We start from the raw sequence: 16,693 nt of genomic DNA on the forward strand, positions 1-16,693 counted from the left end.
CTACGATGTGAATGTTTGTGCCCTGCCCCCCCAATTCTTATGTTGAAATCCTAATCCTCTATGTGATAGTAGGAGGTGGGACCCTTGGGAGGTACTTAAGTCATAAGGAAGGGGCCCTCATGATGAGATTAACACCTTACCAACAGCTCCAGAGAGACCCCTACTGGCTCCCACCGGGTGAGGACACATCAACGGACCAGGAAGAGGGCCCTCACCAGAAGGCAACCATAAGGGTGCTTTCCAAGCCTCCAGAACCGTGAGCAGTAATGTTCTGATGTTTACAGGGCCCTCAGTCTGTGCTATTTTCAGTTACAGCAGCCTGAGCAAGTTATTTCCCTTTTATTTCCCTTTCATTAGTCCCTTTGCACGGATTGCCGTGCAAGTTCATATTCAGGGGCAGGAAGTGAAATTCTGCCAATTTATTCTAAACAGGCACCTGCTATTAATTCAGCATGCACATTTTCACTCACCCTTGATCCCTGCACCATGGGTAGCTGGAGAAAAATGGTCTCTTACCTGGAGGATTTTTCGCACGTTTACAGATAGGATGAGTTTCCTGGAGCTGGACTTGAGAAGATGCCCGAGGCCCCTCATGGGGGCGGGTGGAAGATTTATGATGAATTACCTGGAAATCCCATTCCCTGCCCTCAGCTGCCTGCCTCTTTCTGGGGGTAGGTTAGCATCCCAGAGCTTTGGGGTTAGGACGCAAAGGAGGGGCCGGTTGTATCCCCTTTTCCCCGCCTTTACTGGCGTGTGTGGGATGGGGCCAGGCGGCCCCCAGAGACCTTGAGGGTCCGGCCGGGACAGCCGAGGACCGGCAGGGCAGCAGGCAGATTCAGGGCCTGCATCTCGGACGGGAGAGGACCGGGGCCGCTGGGACAGTCTTCTGAGAATATTCGACCATCATAGAGCATGTGCTTTAACGCCCTCGTCTTCTGTAACGCGAGGTGGGCCACATCTGGGCGACTTTAAGGGATTTCAGGGGCTCGGTTTCTTCCCGGGGCCACCATCCACGTAACACCTGGAGAGGACTAAATCATGCAAATGTTGGCGTTCTGCTCTCAGATTTTACAAAAGTAAGCAGAGCGGGGATTGCTGCGGGCAGAGAAGGGGAAACGCGCGTTCACTGGAAGGACACAGTCTCATCTGGACACCGAAACTGTCCAGAAGATCGTCGTCTTTATCCCGGGGGTGGGGAGAAGGTCGAGCGGAACCTTACGCGCCGCCCCTCGCTGTTGTCGCTCCGGGCCGCTTTCGCGGTCGTACCACGGGCCGGGTTCTGCCCGCCGTCGCGTGCACGCCGTCCCAGGCGCCCAGTGCATGCTGGGGGGCGCGGGCCCGCCCGGAAGGCCGGTGGCGGCCGTGAGGTCATCAGTGGTCGCCGGCAGCCCCGGCAGGAAGGGGCGGTGCGCGCTGGCCGGCGCCTGCCGGGGCCTCGGCCTGCAGTCACGGCGCGCGCCCGACATGCCGGAGGAGGCGGGCTTCCCGCCGGCCAAGAGGTTCCGGCCGGGCTGCGGGCCTCCCGGGGGGCGCGTGGTGATGCTGCTGACCGCGGGCGGCGGCGGCGGAGGCGGCCGGAGGCAGCAGCAGCCGGCCCTGGCCCAGCCCGCGGCCAGCCCCTACCCCGAGGCGGTGGAGCGGCAGCGCCGGAGCCTGCCGATCTTCCAGGCGCGGGGGCAGCTGCTGGCCCAGCTCCGAAACCTGGACAGCGCCGTCCTCATCGGTGAGTGGCCGCGCCTCGTTCTCCGGCCGCCCGAGGTGCCCTGGCGTGCGTCTCCGAGCCAGCCCCGGAGCGGCCCGGGGGGGAAGCCCCGCTCTGAAGGCGCCCACAGCCCGGGGGGCAGCGACCGAGGTGCCCGGCGGAGAGCCGCGCGGGGGACTTTGGGGCTTGCAAGAGTGTGGGTCCGAGCAGGTGTGGGAGGCGGCCCCGAGGGAGGGCCTTCGGCGCCTGGAGGTGGGGGGGGAGCCTGCTGCCTGGGAGCCGCCTGCAGGGGAGACTCAGGAGGCACCGAGAGGATGAGCTTCAGAGGGAGGAAGATCTCGGGGAGCGTAGCCAGAGGAACAGATGCCCCAGCGAGGGCCCATAACACAGGGAGCAACCACGCAGATCCCATCGAGCGCTCCTTCAGCAGAGCTGTGGCGGGTGGGAGTTCATTTGTCACTGGGCTGAGCAGGGGTGAGGGAGGAAAGGCAGTGAGAGCAGGCTCCTGTTGGAGAAAGGGAAGGGAGCTGAGGGATTCGAGAGGAAGCGCTCAGTGGAGAGGGAGGCTGAAGATGGAAAGTGGGCACTAATAGAGCAGAGATGGGGGAGGGGGGCTGCCAAAGCGGGGGCACTTGGACACAAGGGCTAGATGCCCGGCTGGCCTAGAATAGGAGGAAGGGTATCCAGCAGGCTGGGGGCTGGAGAGAGGAGGTGACCATGGATGTGGCTGGGGAAGAGTGTGTAGGGGAGGGGGACTTGGCTTGTCGTGTGGAACAGGTGCAGGAGCTCTGCTGAGCTTGGGAGCCACGGGGCGTGAGGCAGGCCCTGGGGGGAGGATGGGGACAGAGGGAGGCCGCAGAAACAAGAACAGGGATCGACGGCCGTGCCTCGGCCCCACTGCCAGCTCACAGATGTCTCGGTCTGCACAGATGGGTGATTTTACCTTAGTAATAATGCTCAGTCGCCTGGTGTAGGAGCAGAAAAGACGGACAGGGAGACGTTGGTCCACTTTTGGGGTTTTGCCCGGTGGGTTCAGCAGAAGGAGTGCAGCAGAAAAATCAAATTCTTAGCCTGCGAGGATAATTGGATTTTGGGCGCTAAGGTAGAAGACGCGGTGGCCAGGGAGGGAGGGATGCCCAGGTTTCCTGAGTTCTTGGTTCTACTTAGGGACCAAGGAACCCACGCCGACAGGAAATAAGGTGTGCTTGCTGCATGTAGGATGCTCAGATCTGGGGAAGAGGCAGGTGGGGACCTTCTCTGCCCTCCGGGAGCTTCTGGCATGGAGGATGGAAACTTGTAGACACTTCTGCACAGTGTAAGGTGGTCAGTGCTGGGAGGCGGTGCGGTCTGACTCATCCTGTGGAGTTTGCAAGGGAGACGTGGCCACGGCAGGTGTTGCCTAATGGTGTGGGCCAGGGGTCTGAAAGAAAGGACAGTGGCTGCTGTGCAGGAGTGCGTGTGGCTTCCAGTGGTCCATCTCGTTTATGATCTTTCTTTAAATGTTTTGTTTTTTTAATGCTTACTTTTGGGAGAGGGAGACACAGAACTGAATCAGCAGGCTCCAGGCTCCGAGCTGTGAGCGCACAGCCCAACGCGGGGCCCGAACTCACAAACTGCGAGGTCATGACCTGAGCCAAAGTCGGATGCTTAACCGACTGAGCCACCCAGGCGCCCCTCGTTTATTCTTTTTTACGTAACAGTTGTAGTTCGTCACAGTTGAACATACGTGTTGTTTCCCGTTATTTGCCGTCATGAGCGAAGCTGAATAAAACCTCTCTGAAACTATACCTTTACACACATCTTTAATTATTTCCTCAGAATTAATTCTTGCAGGTGGAATTGTGGGTCTAGGGTGTGCACATCTTAAAGATGTTTCGAACATAATTCGGCCTTCCGAGAAGCAGTCCCACCTAACACTCTACCAGCAGCGCACACGAGCGCCCGACGTCCCGTGGCTTTCTCGGCTCTATCAACTTCCAGTGTTTTATCTTTTTCTCCCGACTTTGGTGAAGTTTGTTTTAGTTTGCACATAAACGAGACGTGTTTCCTCTCTCAGGGGAGACGGGCTCTGGGAAGACGACTCAGCTCCCGCAGTACCTCTACGAGGGGGGCGTTGGCCGCCAGGGCGTCATCGCGGTGACCCAGCCTCGCCGGGTGGCCGCCGTCTCTCTTGCGTCTCGAGTCTCGGACGAGAAGAGAACTGAACTCGGGAAGCTGGTACGTCACCTCCTCCTTTAACGACAGCCGCCCGCTCCCCCGCGCTGTGCTTTCCGGACAAGACTCCTGCGCAGGGAGGCCCGCTCTTGCCACAGTCCTTAGGCCTGTCCCCGAGTCTTTCTCCAGCCCCTCACACACCGCAGGGCCGACAGGCTGTCAGTGCCATGCACTTTGCTCTCACAATCTGTTGGCAAGTCGGATAGCTGTTTCCTCGAGCATGTTTCAGGCTTCAGTAACTCCGTTAACTGTCTCGTCCGTATATGTGCCTATACGTACACACAGCGTATATATGGGTATTGGGAGTGAGCCCCAGAACCGTGTGTAGGTCAGCTCTGTGTGTGCTTGTGCACGCACGCACTTGAGAACCTTCCAGTCTTCTCCCAGCTGTACGAAGCGTCACTCAAAATTATCAAGTACCTGGGGAAGTAGCCCCATTTTAGGTTCCTTGCAACGTGTATCCTAATCGCAGCTAAAGGGACCTGTCCTCTGTCTGTCTGCGCCCTGTCCACTGTCTGTCTGTGCCCAAGGGAGCAGGGGAGGGTCGGCGTTGGCCTCGTCCCCCGTGAGGACACAAGGGCCTGCTCGGCGCCAGTTACGCAGGTGCTCACCGAGTGACGGTGGGACCATCCCCCACGCAGGTTGGCTATTCCGTGCGCTTTGACGACATCAGCTCCGAGGACACCAGGATCAAGTTCCTGACGGACGGCATGCTTCTGCGAGAAGCGATTTCAGACTCCTTGCTCCGGAAGTACAGCTGTGTCATTTTGGACGAAGCCCACGAACGGACCGTCCACACGGACGTGCTCTTCGGGGTCGTGAAGGCCGCGCAGAAGCGGAGGAAGGAGCTGGGGAGGCTGCCTCTCAAAGTAGGTGTGGTGCGCTCGCCAGAGGGGCCCGCGCTCTGCTTGCCAGTGCGGGGAGGCTCACTGTCACGGGGAGGGCACAGAAAGGCCGGCCCGGTGTGGCCTCCCCACCGTCCTCTTCCGTCCCGGACGCAGGTGATCGTGATGTCCGCCACGATGGACGTGGATCTGTTCTCGCAGTATTTTGGCGGGGCGCCCGTCCTCTACCTGGAGGGTCGGCAGCATCCCATCCAGGTGTTTTACACCAAGCAGCCTCAGCAGGACTACCTGCACGCCGCTCTGGTCTCCGTCTTCCAGATCCACCAGGTACGGGCAGGTGCGGGCGGGCCCCGCGGAGGTCTGGCTCCCCGTGCCGCCTGGACGAGAAAAGCTACCGACCGGGACAGCCCACGAGCTGTGCCGTTGAGACGAGGGGCCTGTCCGGCCTCTTGTTCTTTTTTATGGCAATTCTCATTTTCCCTGAAAAGAAGAATAACTCAGCTGTGCCGGCATCACGCCTCAGCCGAGCCAGGAAACAATCCCGTCAGAGCAGACTGATCGAAAGGCCCAGTAAGAAGGGCATGACGTGTAGTGGGAGGAAGTCAGTGAGACGCTACATTCTCTGCTGTTGGCCACGTCGTTGTTAAAAAAGTTGGCATCGACCCGAAAACGGGTTGCCATTTGGAGCTTTTGGCTTTTTTTTTTTCTTTTAGAAAAACCGAATTAGAGAAACGTGTCAAAATTTCTTCTCATCTTATCAAAGACCTACTCAGAAGTTTGAGTGGTTAAATCCTCTCGTTTTTTTGTTTATCTTATAAAACGCGTACCTTTCTGAGAAAACCAGAGGCAGATTTTTTAAAACTAATTTTTATTCCAATGTAAGTGGTGAGTGTGTAGTTTAAAGTTTAAAAAGTCAGCAGCGGGGCGCCTGGGTGGTTCAGTCGGTTGAGCGTCCGACTTCGGCTCAGGTCACGATCTCACGGTTCGTGAGTTCGAGCCACGCGTCGGGCTCTGGGCTGATGGCTCAGAGCCTGGAGCCTGCTTCCGATCCTGTGTCTCCCTCTCTCTCTGCCCCTCCCCCATTCATACTCTGTCTCTCTCTGTCTCAAAAATGAATAAACATTAAAAAAAAAAATTTTTTTTTTAAATAATAAAAAATAAAATAAAATAAAAAGTCAGCAACTAGCTGTGTAGGGACTGTGAAACCGGCAGCTGATTTTACTGCCGTGTTCCAGATCCCGTCTTTCGGTCCCCTGACTGCTTCCTCTGGGTTCACGTTACTATTCGCAGTGTTACCCGCCGATGCTGCTCCTGCCGTGTTTTAAGTTTCCTGCCGCGGTAGGTGAGGATTTAGACACCTGCCTCCCCGCCTCTTGCTCTGTGCATCTGTCTGGACTCTTCCTTCGGCCACACCTCTGGGCCGAACCGCATTCTTGCCTCCCGTGTCTTCCCAGCCTCCTCCCTCGTAGGTGGAGGAGGGCACGGGGTCGCCCGCACCACCCTCGGCTCCACCTCCCCTGACCCGCCTCTGCCTCACTGCCGGGTCCTGGGCCTTCCTTCTCCGGGGAGACGGGCCCATCTCCGGTGGCCGCGGACCCTTCAGACCGCTCCCCGGCTGGAGCGCCTCTGTCCAGCACGCCATTCGCTCCCCGTCTCCTTCGTCTTTCAGAACAGGGCGAAGCTTCTGATCCCTTTCCTCCTCTGCTGCCTTTGTTGCTCTGGGCTTACCGCTTCACTGTCCTTTAGATCAAGGAAGGCGTCCACCTGCCAAAAAGCAAGCTCGGGGAGGATGGGTCCTGAGTGGTGGCTGCAGGTGTGTTCGGGCTCCATGGTGGCTTTGATGAGTCCCACGGATGAGGTTTTGACTGTCTCAGATTTGTCCCGTTGTGTGTACTTGTGAACCTTTGTCCTGTTAGTACCGGGCTGTAAAAGCCACGTGCACACCCACGTAAACGTACACACGTTTTCGCATATAGACACACGCGCGCGTGTATTTAGCACAGTTCGGCGTTTTCAGCTATCTCGTCACGTAAGCATCTTGCTGATTAAGATACCTGAACAGACTTGCAGGAAGGATCGTGTGCAGGAGTATGTCATTAACGCCTGGACGCTGCTGACCTTGCAGAGGTGACGGCCCGTTAGGTCCGGGGTCTCAGGCACTTGCCCGCGTGCGGCATCGTTTGGCCGTGCGACCGTGCTTTTGGCGGCATCGTTCAGCGAGGGCTCCTCTTCCCGCGCGACTGCTTCTGGCCGTCCCCACCGCCACGGTTTCCCCAAGGTGGCTTCCGTCTGGCCGGCTCCAGGGAAGGAGGGAGCCTTCCGCAGGTTTCTTGGCCGGCTTGTGCCCTTCGTGGTACTGTCCTGTCACCTTGCCGTCTGCTGGCCTTCCCCCGGTATTGCCTCAGCTGGCTTTTGAACACACTCACCGCCGTCCTGGCTTCGTGCATGACTGGTGGGGCCGCCCTCCCAGGGGAGACCCCCACGTCGAGGCTCATTTACATGTTGCCCGCGTTAACAAGATAACCCCGGGAGCTTCATCACTGACCCCTCTCCTGCTCCCCGGGGCTGTGCTTTGGTCGGCACCTGGTAATCCCGCGCTTCCCCTTCCGCAGGAGGCCCCCCCCTCTCAGGACATCCTGGTGTTCCTCACCGGCCAGGAGGAGATCGAAGCCACGAGCAAGATCTGCCGAGACATCGCCAGGCACCTCCCGGACGGCTGCCCCTCCCTGCTGGTCCTGCCTCTGTACGCCTCCCTGCCCTACGCCCAGCAGCTCCGTGTATTCCAGGGAGCCCCGAAGGTGAGGGCGCCGCCGTCCTGGGCCCCAGGCGGGTCCCACGCCGACGTACGAGCACGGAGACCGTTGTCGGGTGCGGGCGGGGGCAGGGGCGGAACGTGAACGGCAGCACCCCCCAAGTCCGACACGCACCGGCCTCGTTCGCCCACGACGTTGGGCACCGGGCGCCGTGCCGGGCACTGCACGCGCCCCGCGTGTATCCCACGTACGCCCTGCGCACACCCTGCATACGCTCCACGCACACCCCGCGTATGCGCCGCCCACGCCCCCCGTGCGCCCCGCGCACACGGCCTCACCCACTGGAGAACTGACGAGGTAGGTGGCGATCCCATTCTGCCGTAAACGCGGCAGCCCCCGGAGGCGAAGTAACGGTGCTCGGGGAGCACACGGGACGTCCCCGCCGGGGCCAGGGGTCCAGCCCACCCCCGCCTGGTCCGCTGCGTCTCGTCCCCTCGGAATGAGCTTTACTCCCCCATCTGTAGTGGTTACTCGTCAACAATGACACCGTGGGTTCTTGACTGTGGATGGACCGTGGAGGTTGATGGTGAGGAGTGTGCCCTAAAGCTTGTGAATCCCGTGTGCGCCACACGCCTCTTCTGGTTTCTCCTTCCTTTCAGGGCTGTCGCAAAGTGATCATTTCCACCAACATTGCCGAAACCTCCATAACCATTCCGGGAATAAAATACGTAGTCGACACGGGCATGGTTAAAGCAAAGAAGTATAATCCCGGTGAGAAGCTAGCCCGCGGGCGCCCCTTCCCCGCAGTGAGCCCCCCGGCTTCTCCCAGTGAGCGCCTTGTGCCGAGACTCGCCACCGTCGACGGGGGTTCGGGGCGCACGGCGCGAGGGAGCCTGTGCCCCAGGAAGCGGCCCTGCGGCAGCAGCGAGGGCGAGGCAGGGCAGGACGGGAGCCCAGGTCCTGCCACGTTGAGAGGAGTGGCCGGGCACGACCTGACCCCGCAGCAGGACCTTTGTTGGGAGGGACGTCTGGGCTCCGGCTTCCTAGGAAGGAAGCCTCCCTGGGCCGGGGGGGCACTAGCTGATCCCCAAGCGTGTGCAGTGCAAGCCGGCCTGAGGTCCAGGCCCCGTCTGCTCTCGACCTTGCTTCGGTCCACAGAGGATTAGAGGCAACGGAAGCGATCGCTCCCAAAAGCCTGATCGAAACGCGCTGCTAAGCATCCGAGGGCGCGGACCTTCACACACGTGTTCTTAGGGGTGGCGTGTGGAAGGACCCGTCCCCCAGGCCTGCCATAGGACACACCTTAATCAGGACGCTCGTCACGTCTGCTCCTGGGAGTGACACCATCACATCGCCTCCCTCTTAAAGCAGAGCCGGGGCCGGGTGGGCGGGGGCGCGCTGCACAAAGGACCGGGCGTATCCGGTCCCCGGGCATTGATCGGGAGGGTGACCGGCCACCCTCGTTTCCCGGGCCCCGGGAAAGCCTCGGTCCGTGGCCTCAGCCGGAGCCTGGGGCTGCGGTCCCAGCCCCTGCAGCACGCACGCGGCCGTCTGCCATTTCAGCAACACGCCTCGCGCTGCCCACGGCTGAGCAGTCTGGGTTCGCTCTCCAGTGCAGCCGGGACTTTTCCGGACTCTCGCGTGGCAGGGAGGACCCCCGGTGCGGCGTCCTGAGGAGCGCCGCAGGAACGGTGGGTTCGCGTGCTGCACGTGGCTCTGACGCGGCCGTTCTCCCCGCAGACGGCGGCCTGGAGGTGCTGGCCGTGCAGCGCGTGTCAAAGACCCAGGCCTGGCAGCGCACGGGCCGGGCCGGCAGGGAGGACAGTGGCGTCTGTTACCGGCTGTACACGGAGGACGAGTTCGAGAAGTTTGACAAGATGACCGTGCCAGAGATCCAGAGGTGGGCCCCCGGCGCTCCCGCCCTGCCGCCGTCCCGCACCCCCGCCCCCCCCCGGCCGGGGGAGCCGGCCGGAGCCCGGGGGCCACCTGCGTCTCCCTCCTCGCAGGTGTAACCTGGCCGGCGTGATGCTGCAGCTCCTGGCAATGAAAGTCCCCGACGTGCTCACCTTCGACTTCATGTCCAAGCCCTCTCCAGGTAGGCGGTCGTCCGCGTGGCCCTACAACAAACGGTAGACTCGCCAGGAAGCATCCGGGGGGCTCTCTGTTTACTTTCGTGTGGTCGCATGCAGCACCAGCTGTCGGGGGGCGCCCGTGGATCTCGAGGGTACAGATTCTCCCGGGAGCCGTCCTCGCGGGGGGGGGGGGGGGGGGTCCCACAACGGTGGGGGGTCCCGGGAGCTGCAGCGGCTCCCAAGGCCGGCGGAAGGGCTGGCGGAGGGGCCGGAAAGGTTCTTTGCTCTGGACTAGAATTTGGTGGGTTCCTGGCCTTTGTCGGCGGTCCCCCTGGAGGGAGGGAGGTCACTGGGGTTCTTGCAGACGGTGGCTTTGGCTGCTGGCTCTCTTCAAGAGCCGTTTTCCCTCTCTCGTCCCCTTCTTGCTTTTTCTTTGGTTTTGTTGGTTTTGTTTTTTAACGTTTATCTATTTTTGAGAGACAGAGAGCACACGCAGGGGAGGGGCAGAGAGAGAGAGAGACAGAGTCCAAAGCAGGCTCCAGGCTCTGAGCCGTCAGCCCAGAGCCTGACGCGGGGCTCGAACCCACGAACCGCGAGATCGTGACCTGAGCCGAAGCCGGACGCTTAACCCACTGAGCCCCTCAGGTGCTCCTGGGAGTCTCTGCTTCTGGAGAGACCGGTCCCTGTACCACATACGAGTGTACCTGTGGGCGGGATTCGTGCGTGTGACGTAGCTGGGTTTAAGCTGACACACGTCCTACCGAACACAGGCCATTACTTTAGAAGGCAGCGATGTCGTTAGCGGCCTGGCCCTGGGGACAGTGGTGGCTGTGATCGATGCTGCGGCTCGACGTGGCGCCCCCAGAAGCGGCCACGGCGTCTCCGTCTTTGCGACGTGTCGCTCCTTCTTCTGTCCCCGTCTGCAGGCCACATTCAGGCGGCTGTGGCACAGCTGGAGCTGCTGGGAGCCCTGGAGCGGAAGGACGAGCAGCTCACCCTGACTCCGCTCGGAGGGAAGATGGCAGCCTTCCCTTTAGAGCCCAGGTTCGCCAAAGTGAGCGGCCCCCCCGGCCTCGGTCCCCCTTCGCGCCGCTGCACGCCGGCCCTCGCGCAGCAGAGGGCTCACCGCGGCGCCCCTGGCTTCATCCGCACACCGTGCTTCGTGCGTGACGCGGACTCCCGTTCTGTGTTTGAACACGCATTCGAGCCCGCACAAGCACGGGCCCCCCCATCGGGAACGTGGGAGTCCGCGGGAGGGCAGTCACGGGCTCTACGAAAACGTGCAGTGACGTGAACATAGGTAGGCCTGGTTCGGGCAGCATGTGCCCCGCGAGGCCTCGGAAGGGAAGCGCGCGAGCGTGTGTGTGTGTGTGTGTGTGTGTGTGTGTGTGTGTGTGTGTGCGTGTGTGCGCGCGCGCGCAGAAACCGTGTTCGGATGCCGGGGAGACCGTGCCTCACGCCGTGTGTGCCTTCGACGTGCAGGCCATCCTCCTGTCCCCCAAGTTCCACTGCACGGAGGAGATGCTGACCATCGTCTCCCTGCTGTCCGTGGACAGCATCCTGTGCAACCCTCCCTCCCGGCGGGATGAGGTGCAGGCCGTCCGCAGGAAGTTCGTGTCCAGCGAGGGCGACCACGTCACCTTGCTCAACGTCTACCGGGCCTTCAGGAACGCCGGCGGGAACAAGGTCAGTCTCGCGTCTCCCCTGAACACGCCTCCCTCCCGCCTCGAGATCGGAGCACGAGATCCTTCCTCTCTGGCAGGAGCTCCCACGGAGCCGCGAGCCGACGCGCCTGCGCACGGGGGTCGCCAGGCCTCCGTCCTGCTTCTGTGGAACTGGTGCTCCGAGGGGGCCAGTTCCCCGTGTTTGGTGACCGCGCTTCTTAGCCACAAATGCGTTTTCCCCGCCTGCCCCGACTTTCCTCATGGCGGCTTTTGCTCGTAGGCTGTTTCGGTTCCTCCGACAGGACGGAAGCGCCCTTCTGGATCTTCGAGATCCGAAAGTGGCGCGTCCTGCGAAACGTTTCCTGAGCCGAAGGGGTGTAAAGTGAAGAAGCAGTTGTTAGTTTATGTGGAACTTTCTTGTGGGTCCCCAGACCCCAACAGTAGCCTCTCTGGGGCTTTCCTGATACGTGAGGTCACATGTTGCTGACGGATACTCGGAGTAACGCAGGTAAAACGCAGGCGGAGCTCCGGGGCCGGGAGCTTGGCGGTGCGGGCGCGGGTGCGGGCGCGCTGCCTCCTAGGGGCCCCCGCAGAGCAGACGCAGAGCTGTTTCCTTTCGCCCTTTTCCATCAAAGCAGAGATCCTGCTGTGTTTCCCTCGCTAGCGAACCCGAGCGCTGACGTGAGCCCTGTCCACGAGCGAGGCGGCCCGATGCGCGCCTTCGGAGACGCTCGGGTCCGTCCTTCCGTCCCTCAGAGAGACCCGTGTGGTGCCCGTGTGCGCGCCCTGACTGCGTCCGTGTCGGGGCGCGCTCCCTTCTGAACAGCCCCTCTCGGGTCTAGGAGTTGCAGACGTGTTCTGTAGTTGCCTCAGTCTATGTCTAAGGACAGAAAACGCTGTCCCGTCCTTCCGTCTCGCCACTGCCGTCCTGACGTCGGCCGTGTTCCACACGACCGTGTGCTTTCGCTTCGGAGCCCCCACGTGCCACACCGTGAGCGCCGCGTCTCCCCGCGGCCCGTCCTCCCTGGTCATCCGCCCGCGGCCGTGGGTGGACACGAGCCCCCGCTTCGCCGTCCTGACTCTTGGTCGACGGAGACAGAATCGCGTCTGCGTTACTTTGCCGCGATTCCTCAGGGGACGGCGTCCTTGCAGAAGACGATTGGACGTTTGAACTAACTCTTCTGTGCGTCGTCTTTTCTGCCCATTTTTCTGCCAGGTTCTTGGTCATTTTCTAATTGATACAGAGAAGCTTTTTAAATCTGTTCTGGAGGTGATTTATCCTTTATCGGCTGTAGTGATTCGAACACCCCAGTCTGGCTCTTTTATGGCGACCTGACATAAGGAGACTTTATTTCTAAGTTTCGTTTTTGTCAATCGTCTCTACACACAGCGTGGGGCTCAGATGGGGCTCGAGCTCACGACCCCATGGAGGAGAGTCGCACACTGCCCCCACTGAGCCAGCCAGGCGCCCCCACGTGAGGATGGTTTTAGTTTCACTCTGAGGTGTTACTGTTTCCCCTTACGGTTCGTGCTTTTTGGTATAAAGCTATTTTCCTATTTTCCTCTACTGTTTTTTGCTGACTGAAGTCCTCCCTCTGAATTCAGCTGTTCTCCGGGTCCTGTCGCGTTTTTCCCTCGGCAGAAGCATGAGGGTTGTGACGTCTCTCTCTCTCTCTCCTGTTCAGGATTGGTGCAAAGAGAATTTTGTCAACAGCAAGAACGTGATGCTGGCAGGCGAAGTCCGAGCACAGCTGAGGAACATCTGCCTGAAGGTACCTCTCCTCCTGGCGTCTCTGGGGCTCTAACCTGTCCCTGTTTCCAGGCAGGAAGTCTTAAATTGCTCGTTGCTAATGGTTACGAGAGAAAGCCTCATCATAGGGAAATGTAGAAATAAGGAAGGAAGTAAATATTACCCACAGTCTGACCTATCACCGTTTCTGTCTGTTTTCTGCAGCCTTGTTTTTTGTTTTGGTTTTTTTTGTTGTTGTTTTAATTTTCTGTTTATTTATTTTGAATGGAGGGGCAGAGAGAAGGGGAGGGAGAGAATGTCAAGCAGGCTCCACACTGTCAGCACAGACCCCGATGCAGGGCTCGAACTCACAAACCATGAGATCGTGACCTGAGCCAAAACCGAGAGTCTGACGCTTAACAGACTGAGGCACCCAGGCGCCCCTCAGCGCTTATAAACTTTAAAATTATTTTTCAATTCTGAGATTTACTTTTTTGGTGGGAATACCTTTGTTACTTTGTTCAGATTACTTGGTTGTTACAAGTCGATACAGCGCGGAAAACAGTGGCACGGTCGGGCTGAGGCAACTTCTCCCACATCCTGCCCTTCCAAAGACAGACCAGGGTTAGCAGTCTGGCGTAGATCCTTCGCGCCCCGCGCGACACTCACCCAAGTGCTGGTGACCGTCTTCCTAGACACACATCCATGCTTCATGCGCGGAATGAACCTCCGGGTGGGATCTAGGTTGCGAGACACCCGCCAGATCGCCCCCCAAGGTCGTTTTTCAGTGCGGCTGGCACACGCGTTCCGTCGTTTTCGGGTTTACAGCCGCAGTGGTGACCGCGCCCCCGCGTCCCACGTATTTCGCCACTGGGAGGTCGCACCCCCCAAGTGTTCTCTTAGCTTGTGCTCCCCCTCGGAGCCCGTGTGGCTTCCGAGTCCTTTCACGCGCACACCGACGGCTGTAGGACACTCCGCGTCTTCCCGCAGAGGCGAGTGGCTTACGTCGGCTGCTCCCGTGGTCGCTCCCGTGGTCGAGCGGTCACGAACTCCGTGGTGGAAGTCCCTGCCTCTTCCGAGATGGCCCCTCAGTGTAGGCCGTGTCCGCGCGTTTCCAGGGGGCCGCTGTCCCCCCCCCCCGCCCCCGTCCCCAGGCCCGCGTCTGGTGCCATCGCCCGTCGCTGGCAGTTAGGTGATTTCTTGTCGTGATTGCCGTGTTCCGTATCTCACGTGGTTTCCTGGGCCCTCTTGTTCCTGAGCAGTCGTCCTGCCAGGCCGTCCCGTGGCTCCCCGGGTTCTCCCTGTCGTCACTGGCAGCGGAGGCGTCACTGGCAGCTCCTCGTCCTGAACTGAGGGCGTGTCAGCGGCCGGTGGTGCCTCCGCGCCAGGCGTCGGTCGGGGTCCTGGGCTTTGCAAATGGGCCTCACACTCCTCCTCTCAGGGAACAATCCAGAGGGCAGGTCTGGCGGCGGTAACGGTGTGGCTGTGGTCTGTGAAGCACTCACGAGGCACCGTTCTAAGTCCTTTTCACGCATTTGCTCGTTTGAAATCCTCATCTCGCCCTGATGAGGTTCTGTGTTATTCCTGTTTTACAAATGATAAACTAGAGCCTAAAGAAGTGAAGGCATTTGCCCCGAATCACAGCCGGTGGGCGCCAGAGCGGGCCGCCTGGAAGGAGAGACCACAGCTAGCTGCAGGACTCGGGGGCTCCCTGGAGGTGGTGACAGCTGACCGTGTCCCCAGAGGAGAGAAAGAAGGTCTCGTCAGGCGGGGATCAGCAGTTTGCAAAAAACAAACCCCTCGAGCCATCTTTGTTTTAAAGAAAATAGTTTTTTAATGTTTGTTTATTTCTGAGACAGAGAGAGACAGAGCATGAGCAGGGGAGGGGCAGAGAGATGGGGAGACACAGAATCGGAAGCAGGCTCCAGGCTCCGAGCCGTCAGCACAGAGCCCGACGCGGGGCTCGAACTCACAGACCGCGAGATGGTGACCTGAGTTGAAGTTGGACGCTTAACCGACTGAGCCACCCAGGCGCCCCTGTTTTTACTTATTTTTGAGACAGAGACAGAGCATGAGCAGGGGAGGGGCAGAGAGAGAGAGGGAGACACAGAATCCGAAGCAGCTCCAGGCTCCGAGCCGTCAGCACAGAGCCAGATGCGGGGCTTGAACTCACAGACTGTAAGATCATGACCTGAGCCCAAGTCGGACACTTAACCGATTGAGCCACCCAGGCGACCCACCCCTCGAGCCATCTTAAAGGGACAAGTGGGGATAGAACGGTTTCTGTGGGAGCCTATGGACACAGTCGAGCCCCAGAGGGACAGAAAGGAAGCGGGAAGCAGAGGACGCTGCCAGGAGCCAGGAACGTTCCGGGTGCTCGTCCCCTAGTTGGCCTCTGTCTGCACGCCCCTCTTCCCCCTGCTTCCTGCCTTCTGCCTCGGCTCACAGGAGCAGCAGAGCGGACAGATTTCCTGCCCTTCCCATCCCTCCCCATCCCAGGAGATCCCTCCCCATCCCCCCATGCCTGGAACACCGGAGCCGGCACTGCAGCGTCAGGCAGGTGTCCACCCGCGGTCTGGTCGACTGCGGCCTGGGGTGTAAGGCGCTGTGACCTTCCCGGGGGCGCGTGCAGGTTGACGGAGGCTCGGACTTCCCCTCGGGAGCGGGGGGGAGGGGCAGGGATCTTCTGGAACCGGTGCCGGGAGGCTGAGTGCAGGAGGCGGGGCCGGAGCCCTGCTCCAGGGAAGGAAGGCGAGTGAGGAAGCCCCTACGCGCTGGGGGTGAGAGGGCCAGGCCCTTGCCCCGGGTCCCGGGTCGCAGCGGGCGGGGTCCCCCGGCCCGTCTGAGCGCTGGTGGCCCGTGTGCTTCCCGGTGGCCGCTCTCCTCCGGCCCCGCGGTGTCCCAGGCAGCAGAGGTCGGGGCCTCGCCCGCCAGTGCTCGCTCTGCCGGGCTGGCGCGCGGGCCGCGTCTGCGCCTGACCGCGGGCCGGTCTTTCTGTTTCCTCCTCCCGAGACAGATGTCGATGCCCATGGTGTCCTCCCGCGGGGACGTGGAGAGCATCCGCCGCTGCCTGGCCCACAGTCTGTTCATGAGCACCGCCGAGCTGCAGCCCGACGGCACCTACGCGACCACGGACACGCACCAGCCGGTGGCCGTCCACCCCTCGTCCGTCCTCTTCCGCTGCCGGCCGGCCTGCGTCGTGTACACGGAGCTGCTCCACACCAACAGGTGCTACATGCGGGGCCTGTGCGTGGTGGACGCGGACTGGCTGCACGAGGCCGCCCCCGACTACTTCCGGAGGAAGCTCAGGGCTGCCCGAGACTGAGCCGCTGCGCCCGCGACCCACCGGCACCGGGGGGCGGGGGGGGGGGGGGGGGCCGGGGCGGCCGGCCCCACCGCCAGGAGCTCGAAGCGTGCTTGTCCCAAGCGCCGAGACGGAACCGCGGACGCGCGGCGGGAACCTCGGCCCTGCGTTCGGCGGCTGCTCTGTGGCTCTGGGTGACCGCGAGCCTCATTCCTCATCCGCCACGTGGGGTGGTCAGAGCAGCGCCGACAGGCTCGGGTTTGGGGAGCGTGGAAGGGGAGTGCCCAGGTCCCCACCTGGCCCACGATGGGCCGTCGCGCCCGGCGCACTGCTTTCTCCTGACGGACTTGAGTCCAGAGTCCCCGGGGTCCTGGTGACTGAGAGGACTTTCTGGAAGGGACCCCAGCAGG

The 16,693-nt window shown here is 60.9% G+C and overlaps 1 protein-coding gene across 3 annotated transcripts; it reads left to right on the forward strand.

The window, feature by feature from the left end:
* The first annotated feature begins 1,409 nt into the window (after positions 1–1,409).
* On the forward strand, positions 1,410–16,331 carry DHX33 (DEAH-box helicase 33). Of its 3 annotated transcripts, none has more exons than XM_042915856.1 (12): positions 1,410–1,723; positions 3,759–3,919; positions 4,558–4,785; positions 4,918–5,088; positions 7,374–7,559; positions 8,174–8,285; positions 9,255–9,414; positions 9,521–9,609; positions 10,513–10,640; positions 11,069–11,272; positions 11,531–11,758; positions 11,915–13,027. In XM_042915856.1, the coding sequence occupies exons 1-11, from the start codon at positions 1,465–1,467 to the stop codon at positions 11,735–11,737; spliced, it is 1,905 nt and encodes a 634-aa protein (XP_042771790.1). In that variant the 5' UTR covers positions 1,410–1,464; the 3' UTR covers positions 11,738–11,758; positions 11,915–13,027. The 3 variants fall into 3 exon arrangements, with proteins under 3 accessions (XP_042771790.1, XP_042771789.1, XP_042771788.1); XM_042915854.1 differs by lacking the exon at positions 11,531–11,758 and adding an exon at positions 15,996–16,331 and having other exon boundaries at positions 1,412–1,723; positions 12,936–13,022; XM_042915855.1 differs by having other exon boundaries at positions 11,531–13,027.
* The last annotated feature ends 362 nt before the right edge of the window (positions 16,332–16,693 follow it).

The sequence above is a fragment of the Panthera leo genome, chromosome E1 (genome assembly GCF_018350215.1).
Source record: "Panthera leo isolate Ple1 chromosome E1, P.leo_Ple1_pat1.1, whole genome shotgun sequence".
NCBI classification, from domain to species: domain Eukaryota; kingdom Metazoa; phylum Chordata; class Mammalia; order Carnivora; family Felidae; genus Panthera; species Panthera leo.

Excerpts from the sequence above, each read along its gene's own strand:
- DHX33 (XM_042915854.1), top strand. The coding sequence starts at position 1,465 with ATGCCGGAGGAGGCGGGCTTCCCGCCGGCCAAGAGGTTCCGGCCGGGC. Across the intron at positions 8,286-9,254 it reads AGCAAAGAAGTATAATCCCG|ACGGCGGCCTGGAGGTGCTG; the intron begins GTGAGAAGCTAG and ends TTCTCCCCGCAG. Across the intron at positions 9,610-10,512 it reads CATGTCCAAGCCCTCTCCAG|GCCACATTCAGGCGGCTGTG; the intron begins GTAGGCGGTCGT and ends CCCCGTCTGCAG.